The 21,056-nt window shown below is 37.9% G+C and overlaps 1 protein-coding gene across 3 annotated transcripts in view; it reads left to right on the forward strand.

Annotated features, from left to right (window-relative positions):
• LOC124554716 (nuclear hormone receptor FTZ-F1 beta) overlaps positions 1-21,056 on the forward strand; it is a 408,700-nt gene that overhangs the window by 383,466 nt on the left and 4,178 nt on the right. For all 3 annotated transcript variants that reach the window (XM_047128362.1, XM_047128363.1, XM_047128364.1), the window contains 5 exons: positions 3,344-3,597; positions 6,628-6,849; positions 10,073-10,325; positions 10,781-10,935; positions 11,029-11,132. In XM_047128362.1, coding sequence (XP_046984318.1) covers positions 3,344-3,597; positions 6,628-6,849; positions 10,073-10,325; positions 10,781-10,935; positions 11,029-11,121 — 977 coding nt within the window. In that variant the 3' untranslated portion in view covers positions 11,122-11,132. The remainder of the gene's footprint in view (positions 1-3,343; positions 3,598-6,627; positions 6,850-10,072; positions 10,326-10,780; positions 10,936-11,028; positions 11,133-21,056) is intronic.

The raw sequence follows: 21,056 nt of genomic DNA on the forward strand, positions 1-21,056 counted from the left end.
TTTCCAGATGATTTGCCCCCAAATCAGTTTAATTGTGACTTAGTCTGTTGCACTCTCTCTCTCTCTCTCTCTCTCTCTCTCTCTCTCTCTCTCTCTCTCTCTCTCTCTCTCTCTCCCTCTCTCTCTGACATAAAAATAGTACTGGGACCGAAGCAAACTAAAAGAGGGTTTGCACTTCTATGGAAACTCCCTGGCGAGCAGCATGGTCCATTGTAATTCAGACAGGGATGAGCCAAGGCCTGTCCTTACCACTTGGTCACTTGCTCGCCAGTCATGTCACAGGATGTTGCAGTCGGTATGCAAACTCACAACTAGAATAAGTTCCAAATACCGCAATAGGTAGCACCACTCTATGGAGGACATGTGTCCCAGCTCTCTCTCCTCCTGCAATGTTAACTTGTCAAACAAGCCACTAGGGTACGCCATTCCACCACCCAAAATATTATTGATAGTGATATTTTAACAGCAATCTTAATAATTTTGTTTCATTCACGAATTAGTTTTGAGGATAGAATTTTCTCAATAGCATAACTGCAATCATTATTATTGTCAATCATAAACAAAGCTTAGATTTCATGCTAACATTGTGACATCTGGGAAAGTGTCTAGAATATTGCAGTTGCTGTTGTTAGTGCAGCCATAATTTTTATGTTTATCACATACATGAGTATTATTTCTAGGAACTATGTGTATGGATGTTGTAGTGATTCAAGGTGACTAAGTGTTTTGGATTATGATACAACAGTTTTCTATACATTGCTATATCTGATACATTATTGACAGTCGGAATTAGCTCATCACATAGTTTCTAGGTTGCTGAATGCACTAACCGCATATTTTCCATGACATCATTGGATAAAGAAAGTTGCTTTTGAATTTGAGAAAATAAAATAATTCCTATGCAGTTCTAAGTGCCAGGAATTATGTCAACCCTAGCAATGCTTACCACTGAAACAGATGCAGTGCTAAAATTATTATAACACATTTTTCAGTTGCAAACTCCAGCTCCCATCCCATTAGGGGGTAATATGGTATGAATCTGATCAGGTACACAGACACACTGCGAGATACACTCAGTCGACTGTAAACTAATGCAAACTGATTGCTACACAAATAGCTCAAGGAGTGAGGCCTATCCAGATGGAAGTGTCATAGGTAAAGGCATGTCAGTGTTGTTGTGGATACTTATTAGTGCCCCCCTAGATGAAAACCAGCGAGATACATAACAGAGGCATTTGGTCTTTACATATTAATACTTATTTTATTATCAGAATGAGGATATGACAGATTATTCAAAACAAATTTCCTGTTGTAACTGCAAATCCATAGTTGTGATAGGTGATTGAAAACCTTTGACCGGTAGTGTAAACCCTCATGCTAGGTCAATGGCACTTGCACAGAAGACCGTTAGCTGAGTATCTGCTATGCAGATACTTTACACACATGAGTTTTACCTATACACCTGCAATTCACTAGGACCTCCATGATAATAATTTATAGGCACACATCTTACACAATGTGGCAATGTCACTGTCATTTGAGCACATATATTATTTCTGGATGCTATCAGGGATTGACAACAATAGTCATTATCACAAAAACCTTTCGGGTGTGTGGATAGTTCCTATTGGGCACGGCAAAGACATTTTGAGCAACAGTGGAATGTTTATTAGGTCACAAAGTGACAGCTTAACAGTTGTTGGGTCATGAAATGACAGCGTACATATCAGGTACAGACAAGGGACAAATACAGACAGACAGGTACAGACACATGATAAGTACAGACTTGTGGAGGTGCACATATTGCTGGCTGCAGCTGATGCACAGCAATATAAATAGCATTTGCCTGCCAGGGGCACTGGCTGTCGGCTGCAGGTGATTGAGGTGCTGGCCCATGGTACGCAACCTCTGATGGGACCCTGGGGCACCCGAAGAATGTGCTGCGTAAACTACAAGATGCGTGTTGTGGTAGTAGCGGCGGAGATGTAGTAACATACAGGTTATAACCAGAAGTATAGTTTAAAATCATTAGTGTTTGTGTCATTGATTCCCATTTCCTTACTGGTCATCTAACAGGAGCACATACTTGCAGATGAAACTAGCACCATTGGTGAAACGTGTGACATTGATGTGGTTTCAACATGACGAGACTTCACTACATCCAGAGTCGTATCTCTGCTATGTATCCTGCTAAATTGATACAATGAATAAGTACCCTCTGGTGCTCACAATAACCTACTCTCATGCCAGTAAATTTCTTGTGGGCGTATATAAAAAAGTGTAAGCAGATCACCACAGTGTGGCAATTTCTTTTATGGAAGTTGTTTCATCATGCCATATGCTCTTTACATAGTCACCACCACAGAAGTCATTACTTTGAGGAGGTGCTTCACTAAATGTTGTACAGTATCTTTTTTCTAGTCTTTGTGTGCACTACCTATTGGGGTTTGTTATTCACAATTATGTGTTTTGTACTTTTCTAAAACTGAATTAAGTGTGTAAGAAATTATTTTTACATTTTCCTGGCATTTCATTGCATTCACCTTGTTGACTTTGGTCTGTGAAGATGGACAAATGTTTGTAATATTTATGATGTTCTGAATTGTATAGAACTAGATGGAATGGGGTAAATGAGCTATGGTGTATATAGATTCTCTCTGTAGTGAGTATGTGAAAACGGTGTATGTATTTTTATCTTTTGTAAATATTGCAACACCAACATAATCAATCTATATACACAGTGTATATACTGAACAGTTCTAAACAGACATGACGGTTCATTAGAAACTTATGTCTCATAATGGACATTTTTGATGTATCTCTGTTGGCCTTTACTTACTGTGAAAGTTTATTTAAATTTCACACAGCATACGCTTATGTCAATAGTAGGCAGAGCTGTTCACTTCAGGTAGTACTGGTCAGTTGTACACTTGCAGAATGAATGTGTACTTACTCTTTTACTCGGTATCTATTAGCCATGTCAGTTCCATAAGAGAGTGGATACACTGCGATGTCATGTTGAAATCTTCAGCGCCTTAAATATATGCCTGAAAAAAGTTCATGAATTAATGCCATGTATTACCTTTGTACCAATAAATTTTTTGAGATGAGACATGAAGAAATGGTATGCCATATGAAGTTAATAAATGAATTTTTGCAAAGCGTGTATGCTTGTATGTTTTGTGGTTACTAACAAAAGATATTGTTTTCACAAAAGAAACTCAATGCTACAAGTTAAATTTCTATTTGAAAATTTTAAGTATAGTTTCCAAAAGAACTTAACACCTTGACTCATTTTTGTAACATACATAGTCAGGACAATAACACTGATTTTGTTTTTTAGCCATCAGAGAAGACCGAACCCGTGGCGGTCGCAGTACCTACCAGTGCTCATATACGCTACCACCTAGTTTGGTAGCTGCACCTGGTAGTGACATGCCCAGCTACAAGCTCATTGCACCCTCTGGTGACCCCCAGGTTAAACTGGAGGCTCCAGATGTGGGTGCAGTGGCAGGAGGAAGTGTTTCTAGCACAGGCACTGCTGGAAGTTCGGGGTCACGGCCATCTGAAAAGCCTGCTGTTCCTCAGCTGTTGCAGGTAAGTCAAGTCAAAGTATTTGGTGCAGGGTTTCCTTTTTGTTAGTTCTGACCAACCTAACAACAACCAAGGAAAAATCTCATTCATAGTATCTTCTGTTTCCTTGTGAAAATAAATATTATAAGAGCACATTCACATTACATTAACTCGTGAAAATGCTTCATTATGAGTCAGTCACCAAATTCTATGAATAATCTGAGAGTGCACATGTGAAAGGAGCAAAGAAATACAGTATTGACCTGAGTATAAGATGACTCCGTCCCCCCACCCCCATTTTTTAAGAGGCTCCTTGAGAAAAATTTATTTTTTAACATATTCTGACTAATCAAAATTACAAACTTTTATTTATGTAAGGTATCTGCCTAGAAAGTTACCATTACATCTATTCTAAACTTATACCATTTATTGGTTGTATACATTTTGATAATACAAGGAGAAATAAAATAAACAAAAAGAAATTGTTTACATTAATTTTTATCTTAACTGCTTCTTTCATCTGTGGTAGCACTATTTTTAATCATCAGTGTCATCATCCTAAAAGGGAAACTATGAAAAGTATCTTTGTTGTCACAAATATTTGCTTGTTTCTTCCGAATATGATGCTGTGATGATTCTGTTTTTAAACACACAGCAGAATTTGGTTCTGTACTGACATGAGAATGTTAAAATGTCATTTGCTACAAAAACATGTTGTCTACCCACTGCTCGCTCATTGGCTGTGTAGGACCAGCAGCTGACACATTCCTTTTCATTCACATCATACCTCACGATGACCATTGACAACATTATTGCACGAAACACATAAATAAGCCACTGACCCCAGCCTAGACTTTTAGCATCTCCTGCAGAAATGTGTTATTGTTGAATATTTGGCCAATTTTAAAGTCAGTTCAATTCCAAGTGCAAATGGATTCAGGCAAACTGCAATTTAAATATGGTAGAAGTTCATAAATAGGCAAAGTACAGAATATAGATTCCCCAGCAAGACAAAATTTACTGCTCCACATCATTCACCTCCTCATGCTCATTATAGTTCTCAGCTAAGCTCGCGTCACTGTTCCCCCTCCAAGCCTTCTGCAGTGCTGTGCTTGAGCAACAGTGAAACATGGATGGTTATATCTTCCAGGGTGCAGGTCAGATGTAACAACAGCAACTAATACATAAATAAAAGACTGGAATCACAATTAAATCCAATCCTCGAACTTTCACTCGTCTCACAATCTGGTGCTGTTTGTTGGTACTATCTCCACAACGGATCTTTCCATTATAATTTGTTTGTGCAATACAATTGCAGTCAGTTTACTGTGATTTGTTTTGTATGTTACACATTTAATTGTGGATTAATTTTCTTTCTCGTTTGATCGGAATATCACTACCTTGTTCTAAAGCTGGTTAAACTCTGGTGATGTTTTCCCTGGTATTCTAATACATGAACAATCAGATTTTCATGTGCAATGCACTTTGTAAATCTTTAGTTTCTCATAACCAAATAAAATGCTGACTAGGGTACAGAATCACGTAATGGTTTCTGAAGGACAAGATTTTCGCCTTTACTTAAAAAGCAGCAAAAACATGTGTATATGGTATCCATACATGTATGAGAACGTCTATTGAAAACCTATTCAGATACAACAGAAGTTTGTCAGTTGATAGAATTTAATGCTGTTTGCCCCTGTGTTTCACAAAATTGTCAATTATTTAAGCAGAGCATTAGACTGTTGTTGTGCCTCGTTCATAGTTTCTCATGTATGCACCCATTGCACTAGATCCACGAGTCACATGTCATATGACTGATTGAACAAGATGAATACTGTATTGAGCTGTACTGGGGAAATCTCAAGTCTACTTGAATGAGCGTATTGTTTGCTAAACTTTACTCTTCAGAACTCTTCAAAACAAATCCATACAAAACCTCAAAAGCCAAAGCTTCATCTGTAAATATAAGATGAACACACTGTAAAACACAGAGCAATAAATTGTTGTTCATAGTTTCTCACTATCCCGTGCCCTTGTGAGTCAAATGTCACATGGTAGTTTGAGCAAGCTTTATACTGTATCAAGCACTTTGATGTATCACGAAATCTTGAGCCTGTTCGAATGTGAGTAATGCTTGGCCAGTGCTACCCTTCTGAATACTTTGGAGTATGTCTGCTCATGACCTCAATTTAGCCAAATCTCCATCTATAAATACAAGATGACCCCTATGTTAACTTAGTAACCTGCAGAAAAATGTTGACATCAGCAGAAATAGTTTAATCTGAAAATATAATACAACCCTGTATTTATGAAATTGGTGGAATTTGGAAAAAATATCTCCTCTTATAATCAGGTAAATATGGTAATGTACAAAATGGTAGAAATTTGTCCTTCACTCAGAGGAGTTGCGCCTATACACTTGACTTATTGTATGCTTATTAGCTGTTCACATAGTTAGATAAGTGGTATACATGAACATCTTTCTTTGATATGCAACTTGTTGCACAATTAATTTTTGTGATACAGCCCATCAATTCTTGTGCACTTGTTGGATTCATTCTGTGCTCATAGTTGTTCCTAGTAAATTAATACTGCTCAATGAACTACAGTAATGAAATTTAAAGAGCTGTGAGTGATTCATTCAGATAATTAGGTGTATAATTGGGAATTTTTTCAGTATATTTATGTAAACAGAAGTTTAATCCCTTAGCTTTTATTGAAAATATTGAAGATGGACCCTGTCATAGAGACACACCTACTTACATACTAATTAAGCAAGTGTAATTCTATTGCAGTTCAGTTTTGTGTCTTATGTTAATTGAATGAAAATTGCAGCTGCTTACAAGTCAGTTCAAATCATGTGACTATAAAGTAAATGTTTACCATGTATTTTTACCTCTATAATTTCCTTTGGTTCACTGTTTGATTACATCCTCATTTTGGGACAGTGATATGCCTTTAAGGGAATTTTCCATAGTTAAGTTTATATTTTCAGATTAGATGATAATTTTGTTATCTTGAGTCCACATTTAAAGGATTTTTTTTACTTTCTAGGAAATAATGGATGTGGAGCACTTGTGGCACTACAATGATCAGGAAATTCAAAAGCTGGCAGAACATAGTTCCAGTAGCAATAGCAGCAATGGAAGTTCCAGTACCTCTGCATCCAGTAATAATGGCCCAGACTTTCTTTCCAATTTGTGCAACATTGCAGATCACAGGCTTTATCGTCTTGTGAAGTGGTGTAAAAGCTTGCCTCTGTTTAAAAACATTTCTGTAAGTATGCCGTATATTTTTGGTCCTTCAATGACATTTAGATTGTACATCACTAACAATAACAAAACCAAAATACTTATATCACTGGTATGTTTGCAAAAGAGATGATTGCAATTTTATTAGCTCAGATTATTCCGATTCTGAAAAATATTGTGCACAACATAAGGTTTCCATTTTTTAGCTTTGTTCATGATAACGAAATTGTCGAGAGGAAACAATAATCTCACAAAACAAGCTCAGTAATAGTTCCACACATGAAAACTATAAAGTAACATTAGTAAAATTGAACAGCACTACCTCATACCCCATCTTCTTCCAATTGAAGTTCAACTGAGACTACTCCATATGAAGTTACAAATTATTGTAAATTGCATTAATACAGTCTGACAAACTTGTAAGGGTGTTTCAGGGGAGATTTTGTGGAGAAGTAATTTTTAAGAAAAAAGTTCTTTGTTGTCCCATTTGAGACTTAATTAGCACTGATATTAGTAAATCAGGCCATCACATGTACAAATTCTAGTGGCCTGCCAGAGACACTGTTGCCAAAAATGTTCTTTGTTTGGTTTCCTAAAATCAAACAAGTGAGTGATACAAAAATTGTACGTGGGTGACTGTATCAACTTTTTTTCGTAACAATTATTAATCAGCACAACCTACCCTGCAACATCTGTAAAAGCTTTTCAGACTGTTTCTGACCACCCTGTATGAATACATCTTAATAATGGTCATCCTACTGTGATAACAATTTACTTATGGACAAAGCATGTGGCTTTCCTTTACACACGTTAGCCTACAAGTCAGTTCATGACAATTAAGAAACTGAATAAAATACACATAAAATAACTGATAAAACTTTAGACGGTAGTAGCATGCATGCTGTGTGACAGTTGTAGATCAACAGTATTGTATATGACATAATGTAATTGTCCATCATACAAAAGGAGAAAATATTAACAGCAGGTTAAATATGACAGAGATAATGAAATGGAGGGCCTAGAATGTATGGAAGGGAAGAATACAGACAATACAATAAAAATGCAGGTAAAAGGATAATGAAGTGGAATGTAGTATAGCAATAAGAAATGAAGCAAATGGGAATGGAGAATCTGATGCAAGCAGAAGTAAAAATGTGGAAACAGGACGAGGTAACTATAAATAAAAATAAATGTTATAAGAATAAGAGCAAGAAAGAGTGGGAGGAGTGGGTGACAAGGTTGATGCTAGATGTTAGTTGACTGGAATGCATATTATATGTGAACTGACTGACTTAATTTCCAAAATAGCACAGTATACAAAGTGATACTGTACTTCAGGGGCTGAGATTGCTTGTGTACTGGAGACCACTGGATGCCACATAACCACCATTAGCTCTTGATTCATTGTAAAATATTATGCAAACCACATGGATAGCATTCCTGTTCTTATGAGTGAAGCTCAAAATGATGCAGAAGAGCCCCTCACTAATGCAAATTTATCAGCAATTTCTCTGGTAAAAAATAGTTGTGTGTGACAAGAAAAGAACAGAGGTCACTCCTGTGTATAAAAAGGGCAAAACAATAAATTCACAGAGTTACAGTCCAAGACCATTAACACCTATTTGTTTTAGGGTCCTTGAGCATATTCTAAGCTTGAACAGAGTGATATTCCTGGAGGAAGAAATTTGCAGGTGAAATACATCTTTTGTTATTCACACATGATACCTTGCAAACAGTATTTGCTGGTGAGTAGGTAGATTTCATTATTGTAGTTTCCCAAATGGCATTTGACATTGTATCATATTGTCAACTGAAAACCAAGATGACATCATACGGAATATATTTACAAATATATGAATGGCTTGCAGAATGTTTCGCTAATAGAGAACCGAGTGCATTATAGTGGACAGAGAACATTAAACATAAACAAAAGTAGCATCTGGTGTGGCCTAAGGAAGAGTAATAAAGTCATTAATGTTCTCAGTATTCATAAATATTCATCAGATGTGGTTGGTAGCACTGTTTGTTTGTTGACAGTTCCATTACCTGCACGATAGCAGGATAGGATCATGAATCCATGCTGTTTTCTTCCTCCAGGAATATTATTGTCTTTGAGCTTAGAATATATACTAGGATTCTATTATATGCAGAAATTAATGAACTTGGACTATAATTCTGTGAATTTATTGTTTTACCATTTTTATAAACAGGAGTGACCCATGCTCTTTTCCTGTCACACACAACTATTTCCTACCTGAGAAATTGCTGATAAATTTGAGTTAGGGTGGGACTCTTCTGCATAATTTTGAGGTTCAGTCATAAGAATGCAAATACTATCCATGCTGCTTGTATGAAATTTTGCAATGACCTAAGATCTTAGGATGATTATGTGGCATCTAGTGGTTTCCAGCATTCAGACACAACTAGATGATTGCAAGGAAATACAGAACAACTTAGCCAGAATTTCCACCTCGTGTACTGAATGTCAACACCCAGTAAATGTGAATAATGGATGATAATGCTCTTAATAAAGAGTATCTGTCCACAGTATTAATGATAATCTACAGGAGCTCCTCACATTGTTTAGAGATTTAGTCTAATACCACAAACTTACATGAAATGGGAAAAACATGTAAAAAAAGTTGTAAGGAAGTGAATGGACGACTTAGATTTCTTGGAATTAGTCTTGAAAACAGCAGCACATTTATAAGGATACAGCATACAAGAGTACTAATATGAACAGTTCTAGAGTATTATTCCAGTATTCTGATGTTTTTATCAGGAAATTATGACAGCAGACATTGAACAAATACATGTGTGTGCTGTTAGGACTGTACCATGTAGGTAGAGCCCACATAAAGCTTTAACATAAATGCTTGAGGCAGTGGAATGGGAATCTTTGTAAGAGAGACCACTTTGTGCTATTATAGTTCTGTTGAATGAATTTAGAGAATATGTGTTTGCGGAAGACAATGATTTTGCTGTTGTAATCATTTACATGCATAGACATCATGAATAACATAAGAGCAGACTAATTCATACAAATACTAACAATTTTCTGTCCTACCCCATTCATTTTTTTCATAAATTGTTTTAAAACAGCATGCATTGTCTTTACAATTCACTCCTGATTTCAGTAAAACTGTACCACTTTTTGTTTAAAGTAGAATGGGAGGATCTAAAATGTTTTCTTGAAAGTTGTTGCTACTATGACACTTTAACATTTGTACCTATTTTTCTCTTTGCAGATTGATGATCAGATAGCTTTGTTGATCAATGCATGGTGTGAGCTGTTGCTGTTTTCTTGTTGTTTCCGTTCTGTATCAACACCTGGTAAAATCCGTGTCAGCCTAGGCAAATCATTATCCTTGGGACAAGCTCGTGAATTAGGGCTTGGAGCATGCATTGAACGTATGCTAAACTTCACAGATCATCTAAGACGATTGCGGGTTGATCAATACGAATATGTTGCAATGAAAGTCATCCTTCTGCTCACATCAGGTATAGTAATTTCTGATTTGCTCTTTATTATATTATTATTTGTTTAGAATTAAGAAAATTTAGTTTTGTTAATCGCTAGTGGAAAAATTCTTGTTAACTTCTTGATAGTTTAAACTGTTATTATTGACAGATTGAAAAAATTATGAACAGGAAGTTGTAGTCATTCTTATTCCATACAGTTTGCTGTTAAAGAAAATGAACATGAAAAACCAACAGTGCTATAGAGAGGTAATTGAAGGAAGTTTCAAATTGACTGTTATTGATTCAGTTCAGTTACCCAACAACATGCATAAAGTAACTGCTTTGTTAAGTATTAATAGTTGAAGTCACAGCAAAACAAAATTGTTCTAATGGTGGACAGGAACTTAAAAGAAAATCATTTAAATGCCTTAATTTTTTGGTTCTTGCAACATTAGTTGTGATTCAAATACAAAGAAACTTTTTTTTTTCCGTAGATGCAAGTGACTTGCGAGAGTCTGAAAAGGTTCGTGACTCCCAGGAGAAGGCTCTGCAAGCACTTCAGCATTATACTCTTGCTCACTACCCTGAAATACCATCCAAGTTTGGAGAGCTGTTGCTGCGAATTCCGGAATTACAAAGAACGTGCCAGGTAAAAGAGCAAATGAATGACATTTGTGTATTTGCATTATTGTTAATAGGTTTTTTTCACATTTAGGTACTAACTGAATTTCTTGTCCACCAGGTTGGGAAGGAAATGTTATCTGTTAAAAATAGAGAAGGGGAGGAAGGTCCAAGCTTCAATTTGCTCATGGAACTACTGCGAGGGGACCACTGATAGTGTTAAAAGTAAGTAATGTAACACTGCACAATTTATGTAACTGAAAGGAAGTGGTTCTGTATCTGGTTTCTTTTCTTGTTGAAATGCTTTTTAGCTTGTTTTATTTATTGCCTTGCATAACAATCTTGAATTTACTAACAAAATTTGTTCTAAAATTACAATGAGATGTAACCTACATTTTTGGGGAGCGGGGTAGACTGTACTTCTTTTTTTGGGGAGGGGGGGGGGGGGGCACTAGATCTGGCAGGTATGGAATATTTTAGAAGACAAATGGTGACTTTCAGTAGCCATAAAGAAGTTCTAGTTCCGACCCTGTTAAAACTTGGATAACATAACTTTTACAGCATTTTCTTGAAATAAAAACCCCTGACTACACTATATTTTTTTCTGAGAACTAAGGAGTGGGAGGGGGGGGGAGGCACTGCCCCTTTTCCCCCTTGGTATGTGTGTCATTGGGAAAGGTCACACAGATTGTAAATTGAGAGGAATCAAACTGTTTTGAGAATAAGGGGAGGCATAGAAAAAGATCAACAATTTTAGTGTATTAATATCTTATCCAAAAAATTTTTGGTTGTAATTGGGAGTAACATACATTAGCATATTTGGTGATCGATCAGACTGAGCTGTGTTGGTAATGACTTTACATTTTATTTAAGTGATGATTGTTCACCAAGAATAGACAAAATACAAAACTCAGCTTCATTTAGCGCAAGTTTGGTGAAGTGAGGATTTCTGTAAAAAAAGTGGTTTTCTCCATTATGTTTGATAGCATTTGTGTGAGTGATCTTCATTACCAATCAGCTTGATTAGCATGTGTGTTATGGAAATGCTCTGTGATCTTTGATGGAAACACTTTTAGGAAAGAAGACAGAGACTGCAGAAAAATTTTGCTGCTTCCATTTTTTTGTGTTGTATAGGGATCGTAAGCACAAAATATGGGAAATCAGGGCTCATACAGAGGTATACAAGCAGTAATTTTCTTTCACTCCATTTTTGACATAAAGAAAATGACTAGCAGTGACTAGAAGTATCCTCTACCATGCACTGTAAAGTGGCTTGCAGAGTATATAGATGTAGATGAATATGTTTTTAGCTCTTCATTTACACAATTTGAATATTTAACAACAAAAATACTCTGCATACTTTTAGTGACAATGTTTTCCAAAATATGGGAAAGAAAGTGGCAAATTACAATTGTGGTGGTGGTAGTGGTGGTGGGATTGGTGGCGTGAGTGAGGAGCATCTGTGGAGAGGCCAGACAAACATAAAGTTCCTGAAGAGGAGCATCAGACTTCAGTTTCATGAGCAACAGTTTAGATGACTGACTCATCTGGCCTTGTAACAGTAACCAACATGGGCTTGCAGTGTTGGTACTAGGAATCACTGAATGCAAGGAAGATTTGTTTGGATTTGATTTGTACAGGGAGACAATACTAAAGTTTCTTAGCCCTGTGTTGCTCACATCAGAACTGAGTTAATTGTGAAACTTTTGTCCTTGTTGTTTTAGCAAAGCTTAAAGTGTAGTAGGAGACCCTTTACTAGTTATTTATTAGACCCAATTTCTTTTGGAATTAATGACCTGAATATTCCATGTCTTTTAGCCTCCAGTGCTTCGCATTGAAGAATTAAATCTGGTGCAGTTTCATTCCCCTTGGCACATAGTCTACACTTATTGGTTGCTTCTTTCTCTATACCACTCACGTGCAAGTATTTCTTAAAGTACCCATGGCCAGTTATTAGTCGTACCATGAGCTCAGTATGTCTCCTGCTGGAAACCAGGATAACAGAAGTTCCTCTTAAAAAATGCTTTTGGCATCATTAGCTTGTCATTTTGTTATTTTTCAATCTTAGTCCAATATTCTACATGCTGCTTATTGATCCAGCGAAGAAGTTTTGATTTTACATCATCTTATTGATAGTTAGGACAGGTTTGAGTCCAACAAGTTGGAGTCATCAAACCAGTCCTTGCCAGCCTATTGGCTTGTTTCATTGCAACTGATTCCAGAGTGATCAGTAGCCCAGGCTCATAGCAGATTTAGCTTTCCCCTAGGCTTTCAGGGCATTCTACAACAATCTTTTATCTCACTGCAGGGGCTGATAAGAGACTTTAGAGCTGCTTGGTTGTCAGAATGATTGTACATGCCATGATCCTTGTAGCACCTATGCATATTCTCATCCGTGCACATTCTAATAGCAAATATTTACACCTGGAAAACTGTGGCTAGCTTCCTTAGAGAGACTGCTCTCTCTTTCCCAGGCTGTACCCCATAAACCCAGCCCCAACACCTTTGTCTGTTTTCAAACTGTCTTCAAACAAGACTACGTCTCTTGAACAATATCGTTGTTTGTTCTTCCACTACTCCCTACTTCCAACAGTTACCTTCTAAGGTCTATTGAAGCAGCTGGACTTTCTTTTATAGTCAGCCCACATTTCCTTGACCATTCCTATATTTACCACATTTATTATACTAGTGTAGGGTACTGGATATCCTAAATATTTCCAGTTATTCATAGTTTCCTTCACTGTAATCCATGGTCTCCATCGCAGCAGTGAGTGTGCTGCTGATTATGCCTGTTATGGCTTAGCAGGCCAGCCTTTCCACTTTCTCAAGCTCCTTAGCAGCCACCTTTGGTTCTACTTTATTCCACCATACTATAACTGCAAAAGTTATCACAGCCCTTATTACAGATACTGTGTATATCTAGTACATGCTCTTGGGGCTTAGACCTCAGTCTCTACCATAGGCCCTTCCAGTTCACATAAGAGCACCTTTAGCCTTGGAACATATATTATTCTTTATGTGATGGGTCCATGTAGTTTCACATCCAGGATTACCCATACTTCACTAACCTCTACACGTAGAATTTTTCCAGAGAGATTAAGATTCTTATGAATGTCATGCATATGCTTCCTCATGAATGTTACTGAAACGGTTTTCCTGAGACTGACCCTTAGATTATGTTTCCTGCACCAGTTTTGCACTGTGTTCAGTGCCATTGTTCTACAGTACTTGCAAATTTGCCAACAATTACTATGAATAAACTGTCTGCATATCTGTGGCAAAATTAGCCTCTAGTATTTAACTCTTTAATGAGTTCATTGACCACTGGGTTCCAAAGTACTGGAGACATAACACCTCCTTGTGGACACCCTCTAATGGAGTTGTTCACCATTTTCTCATTCATCATGGTAGCTTATACCCTTCGTCTGCTCATTATGGTCTTACTCCACCCGCTTAAAGTGGTTTTAGTACTGACTCTTTTGTGGCTATAACCATGGATTCAAAGTTAGTGTTGCTGAAAGGCCCCCTCAGTATCCAGTAAAATGCATAAAGGAATTTTCTGAAAGTGTAGCACTTTTTCCATCTCCCCAAGAAATTGGTGAAGTACTGTTTCACATAATTTGGCTGGCTGACATGCCTCCCAATATTATACCCATTGTCCTATATTTCTTGCAAAGTTCAACAGTATTCTTACCTGCTTTCTTTGCAATTCCAGGTTATTGTAGACAAAGATCAGTTGGTGTTGTGCACTTCTTTGTGATTGGGCAGTTTACTAAGTACGATTTCCTTAAGATCTACTCGATTTGATATCAAAGTTTTGACTTCAAATAAGTGTCTTCCTACGATTCCTAAAGGCCATGGTCTGTTTATTATCCAAATTGCATGTGGTCAGATAAGGATGGCTACATTACCACATGTCATTGTATGATGTAACTGGACATTAAAATGGGCCATAAAGTTATGTCAGTTACCACTTCCCTTTGTCTATTCTTGTAGTTAAATTCCCTACCCCTATTCAAGCTCTCTAAACTGCTCACCAATAGGTAATCAAGTAAGTACTTACTTCTGCTGTTGGTGTAAGTGCTTCCCCACACCAGGTTGTTAGTGTTGGCATCACAACCAACCAGCAGTTGCTCGTCCAGCTGTGAGCAGACCAGTCTCTTTACTTCCTGGGAAGCAGCAGCATTGTCGTTGCAAGGAAGGCAAGCTGAGGCCAATACAAATTTCCTCATGCTCCCTTTTTTTACACTGTTTCATCCTGATGGGTCACTAAGTCACTGGAGCAGAAGTCCATCATTGGCATGAATGAAGTTCTATTCTCAACACAAATGCATGTTTGTGGTTTAGATTTCTAACACAAGTCAACTTACCTCCAGTTGAAACTTCCTGGCAGATTAAAACTGTGTGCCCGACCAAGACTCGAACTCGGGACCTTTGCCTTTCGCGGGCAAGTGCTCTACCAACTGAGCTACCAAAGCACGACTCACGCCCGGTCCTCACAGCTTTACTTCTGCCAGTATCTCGTCTCCTACCTTCCAAACTTTACAGTAGCTCTCCTCTGAGGCCTGATATACCCCCCCCCCCCCCTTATGTAGATGTGGTTCCCAAATGAAGGCCACGTCCACTTCCTATCTTCCCAGAAGACAACTCGCAGAGGCAGTTCCTGCCTTACTGTGTTACAGGTTTATCTGCAACACCTCCAGCCACCAACATACTGCCATGGCCACTTCCAGTGGCCTTAATTACCCAGATGGTAACCTGCAAGAACCATAAGTACAGTTTCAGGTCCTGTACTTGCATTACCCTCCGGGATTCCTCACAGACTTCCATCACAAGGGTGTGGACATCTAATACAACCTTCCTGTTGATTATACTCCAGTCCACTGTTGATATCTTCTGGTTTTGCACACATATTTTCCTGAACAGACTCATTGGAGGAACATCCTTAAGAAGTTTTGGTACACAAATTGATAAATTTACAGTCCTGAATAATTCAGCCGCTTTCTTGACCAGCACCTTCACCTCTTACCATGAGATATCTGGGGACCATTTCCATAGGGCTATCCACTGTTCCCATGCTCTTACAGACAAAGATAAGAGTACCCTTGTCCAGATATACCTTCCTGAATTTGGGACATAGATTTGTCTCCCCACCCCCATCCGATCTTCTCAGTCATCTGCACTAGTTCCTCTGGATGGGAGGTGATTTTGACCAATATTTCAGAGCAAGATTTTAAACTTTAAGACATATTCATGGGCAGATGTGGACTCTGACCATAATTTATTGGCTAGACATTACAGATTAAATACTGAAGACACTGCAAAAAGGTAGAAAATTAAATAGAAGGGATCTGAATAAGCTGAAGATGTTGTTGAGGGTTTCAGAGGGAGCATTAAGCAATGACTGGCCAAAATAGTCAGAAAGAATACAACAGGAAATGAATGGGTAGCACTGCAAGATGCAATAGACAAGGCAACAGAAGATGAAATAGGTAAACAGACAAGGCCTAGTAGAAACCCTGGGATGGTACAGGAGATATTGAATTTAATTGACAAAACGAGGAAATATAAAAAAATGTCCACTTCCGATAGCTGAGTGGTCAGTGCGACAGAATGTCAATCCTAAGGGCCCGGGTTCAATTCCCGGCTGGGTCACAGATTTTCTCTACTCAGGGACTGGATGTTGTGTTGTCCTAATCATCATCATTTCATCCCCATCGACGTGCAGGTAGCCGAAGTGGCATCAAAGCGAAAGACCTGGCGACTGGTCTGCCCGACGGTAGGCCCTAGCCACACGACATTTATATAAAAAAATACAATGAATGAAGCAGGCAAAATGGAATAAAGATGTCTAAGAAGTGAGGTTGACACAAAATGCAAAATGGATAAGCAGAATGGCTTGTTTACTGATGAAAGGCTGTGGAAGCATGCATAGCTAGGGGAAAGATAGATGTTAGCAATAGGAAAATTAAAGAGACCTTAGGAGAAAAGAGTTGCACCTGTATGGATATCAAGAATTCAGATGGCAAGCTAGTACAAAGCAAAGAAGGGATGTTGAAAGGCATAAGGTATATGTAGAAGTGCTGCATAAGTGACATGAAAAAGAGGCTAATACTACAGGAAGGGGAAAGGAACTAAATGAAGGTGACATGTGAGATATGACACTATGAAAATAAAATTTGATATGGCACTTAAATCCCCTGGAGTAGTGGAATTCCCTTCAATTTATTGAAATCATTGAGAGAACCAGTCATGACAAAACTATTACACATAGTGTGCAAGATATGAGATTGATTAAATAACCTCAGATGTACAGAGACTGTAATAATCTCTGTTCCAAAGAACACAGGTGGTAAAAGGTACAAATACTACAGAATCATCAGTCTAGTAAGTCCTAGTTGCAAAATACTGACACAATTTATTTATAGAAGAACAGAAAACTGGTACATACTGATCTCGGAGAAGATCAGTTTGAGTTCTGTAGAAATGTAGGAACACGTGAAGCAATGCTGATACCAAGACTTATCTTAGAAGATAGATGAAAAGGAAGGAAAACATACATTTATAGCATTTGTAGATTTGTAGAACACTTTTGACAATGTTGACTGGACTACACTCTTTGAAATTCTGAAAGTAGCAGGGCAAATTCATGGTGGTAAAAGGATATGTACACCTTGTACACAAAGTAGATTGCAGTTATTTGAGTCAAAGGACGTGAAAGGAAAGCCATAGTCGAGAAATGTGTGAAGCAGGGCTGTAACCTGTCAGCAATACTCTTCAATTTGTACACTGAGTAAGCAGTAAAGGAAACCAAAGGAATTAAATTTCAAGGAGGATAAATAAAAATTGCGTGGTTTGTCAATGACATTGTAATTCTGTCAGAGACAGTAAAGGACTTGAGAGAGCAGTTGAATGAAATGGATAGTGTCTCGAAAAGAGATTATAACATGAACATGAAGAAAAGTAAAGCATGAGTAATGTAATATAGTTGAATTAAATCAGGTGGTACTGAAGAAGTTAGATTAAGAAATGATACATTGAAAGTAGTAGAGGTGTTACACTATTTGGGTAGCGAACTAACTGATCATCGCCAAAGTAGAGAGAATACAAAATGACTGAACATAGCAAGAAAAACATTTCTGAAAAAGAGTAATTTGTTAACACCCAGTATAAATTTAAGCACTTAGGGTGTCTTTGCTGAAGGTATGTGTCTGGTGTGCAGCCTCATACAGAAGTGAAACATGGACATTAAGCAGCTGAAACAAGAAGAGAACAGAAGCTTTCAAAATGTGGGGCTACTGAAGAATGCTGAAGGTTAGATGGGTAGATCGAATAATTAATGAGGATGTACTGAGTTGAAATGGGGGAAAAGAGAAATTTGTGGCATATCTCGACTAAAAGAAGGGATTGATTGATAAAATGCATCAAGAGCCATCAAGGAATTTTCAGTTTTGTAATGAAAGGAACTGTTGTGGGACGGGAGGTGGAGGGAGGGAGGGTGATGGTCGTGGTGATGGTAAGAATTTTCAAGAAGACCAAGGCTTGAATACAGTAAGCAGGTTTGAGACTTACAGAGGGTAACATTATCGTACAAGTCCATGGACCACAACACTACCTTTACTCATCTAATTATTTATCTTCCATGCAGGACCCCCATTAAATGGTTCTCAATACTAAGAGGTTTCAAAGTTCTAATAGTTTTCATCTGAGATATCCTGCTCAGATGTTTTTTTCTCAAGATTCAGTTTTAATAATGTGAACTGTAATTATTTCTGTAGAAAAGGTCCATAAATGAGAAAACGTGTTCATATCCTCTGTAGTTCATCTTATATAAAAGTTTTATAGAGCTGACAGGTTGAAAAAGTGTGCCATTCAAGCTGGTAATTACAGTAAGGCAGCGAAGAGAAATCTGAAAATAAATCTGAAGCTAAGCATCATTTCATAGTTGTCATGGATCATTTCCATGGCACACTGCACTTGGTACTTTCATCAGGTGAAAATTAAGAAGGGAAAATGTCCTATGGATGGGTGGAGGTGGTGGTGGGGAGGGGGGGGGGGAGGAGGGATGGAGTGGGGGAAGTAGGGGAGGGGAGTGAGTTAGAGACTTCCACACAACAATTGGTGATGAGGCAGACACAGATGAGATGCAGTTGTGAGCCTTATTCGGAAATCCCTGTCACTTGTTTAGGCTTGTACCTCAATCAGTAAAACGGAACCTGTATGGGATCACTTTGTTATCTTTTTCTCATGAATGGGTAAAGGTATAAGCTGAAATTTATGTCAGGTGCTAAGGTCTGTGGCCCCTTGACATGGCAAATAATTTAATCTTCCAAGTCAATGCACTGAAAGGATAATACAGCCAAGTATGTGACGTATTTTGATACTTGAGTGCTCACTCAGCAAAACTTACAGATGAACTACCTATATGCATGTCAGGCATGGTAGTCTAGTGGTAAAGTGCATGCCAGAAACAGAAAGGTTGTGGGATCAAATCTTGGTCAGCACATAGTGTTTTTTCAGTCCCAACAATGTGAGGAATCACCAAAAACAACTCACGGTTCAGATTCCGCATTTAACTGTAGGTCCCCTTTCCCTGGTTGGATGATAGGGCTAGGTTAGGGTCAGCCAGGTCAGCAAAAGGTCATCCAGTAGAATGACTTGCACCAGGCCACTGAGCCACACAAAATAATTATCTATACACATAATTAAGTTTGTTCGGAACCCTCAAAGAAAGCTTGAGTCCTTCTCATACTTGTCCCCCCCCCCCGCCCCCCCCCCCCCGCCCCCAATTATTATGTGATGTGAACAAAAGCTTTATTAATATGGCTCACGAAATTTTTACTATTTTGATACAGTGTTCACAATAAACATGGTCCATACATGAACAATTTTATATGCATTTAATCAGCTGCATTCAATACTAGTTACAGGAAGTACGTCTTACTTTGTTATTTGCATTGAGTGGTAGGTATTATGATTTCTTTGCACCCCCATATTGTTCATATGGTTGACCATTGAAATGGCAAATTTCAGTGATCTTGTAGTCTCATATTCCTTGAATTTTAAATTACTTTCTGGAATGTATTGACTCCCCTACATTCTTCATATTTATGGCAAGTTGTTACGATAATACCAGTTTTATACAATTACTAGCTGAGTACCTGGTATTGCCCAGGTATGTATTTATTCTAACCTTCTGTTAGTCAATTTCCTCCTTCCCACCCTCTCTTTCTAACTGCACCACCCCCTCTTTCTGTCCGTCAGCCCCTTCCTGTCTCCATCTCCTCCTCCCCCCCTCTCTCTGTCCATCTCCCCTTCCTTCCTCCTTCTCTCTCAGAGTTAGAACCTCCATCTTCCTAAGAAGCTGCTAGTTCTAAGCCCCAAATTATTTCTTTCCAAGTAGTAAGTAACATGTCTACCAAATTTGGTTGAAATTGAACCAGGGGCTTGGGAGGAGCTTTTTACTCATGATTTTGTCCACATATACACATGTCACATATATTTCAAATATATTTAACATATTTCACCTGTGTCTGTATCAAAATTTGCCCTTCAGTTTTCATGATGCTCAATATTTATGATGTCATATCTCCTGAACTGTGTGTCACAGAATAATATAATTTTGCTGGTGGATTCAGTGGTATACGTGAATGCTGTTTGCAAAATGTGTCATGAATATGATTAGTGGAAGTTTTAAATTGAAGTTTTAAATTGAAATGGCATGCCAGATGCACCAGTTTTACTGCATAAACAGTGAAAATGTAGTAATTGATAAACTTTTTTCTTTTCATCATTTTGTGTTTTCTTTTCATCATTTTGTGGAGGTTGTCAGTGAGATAAAGTTTAGTAAAGGTTTAAAATTATGTGTAAAGTTTGTAACAAGTCACTGAATGAATATGGTCTGGCTATTTGCATGTTGTGGGCTAAGTCGCTTCCTCCCCCCCCCCCCCCCCCCCTCCCCTCTTTTCCCCTCACTCATGTGAAGGTAGATGGTTCTTACTCCCACAGCTATTCTTTCTGGAAAGTAAGTGATATTTGTACCGAGTGTCATTGAAATCAGCCTAGTGGTTTAGGACGAGATGTGGTACATACATACATTTTTATGTTATGTAAGATTTAATTATTCAAGCCTTCTGTGAGTATCATTTT

Source organism: Schistocerca americana, chromosome X, assembly GCF_021461395.2.
Source record: "Schistocerca americana isolate TAMUIC-IGC-003095 chromosome X, iqSchAmer2.1, whole genome shotgun sequence".
NCBI lineage: Eukaryota > Metazoa > Arthropoda > Insecta > Orthoptera > Acrididae > Schistocerca > Schistocerca americana.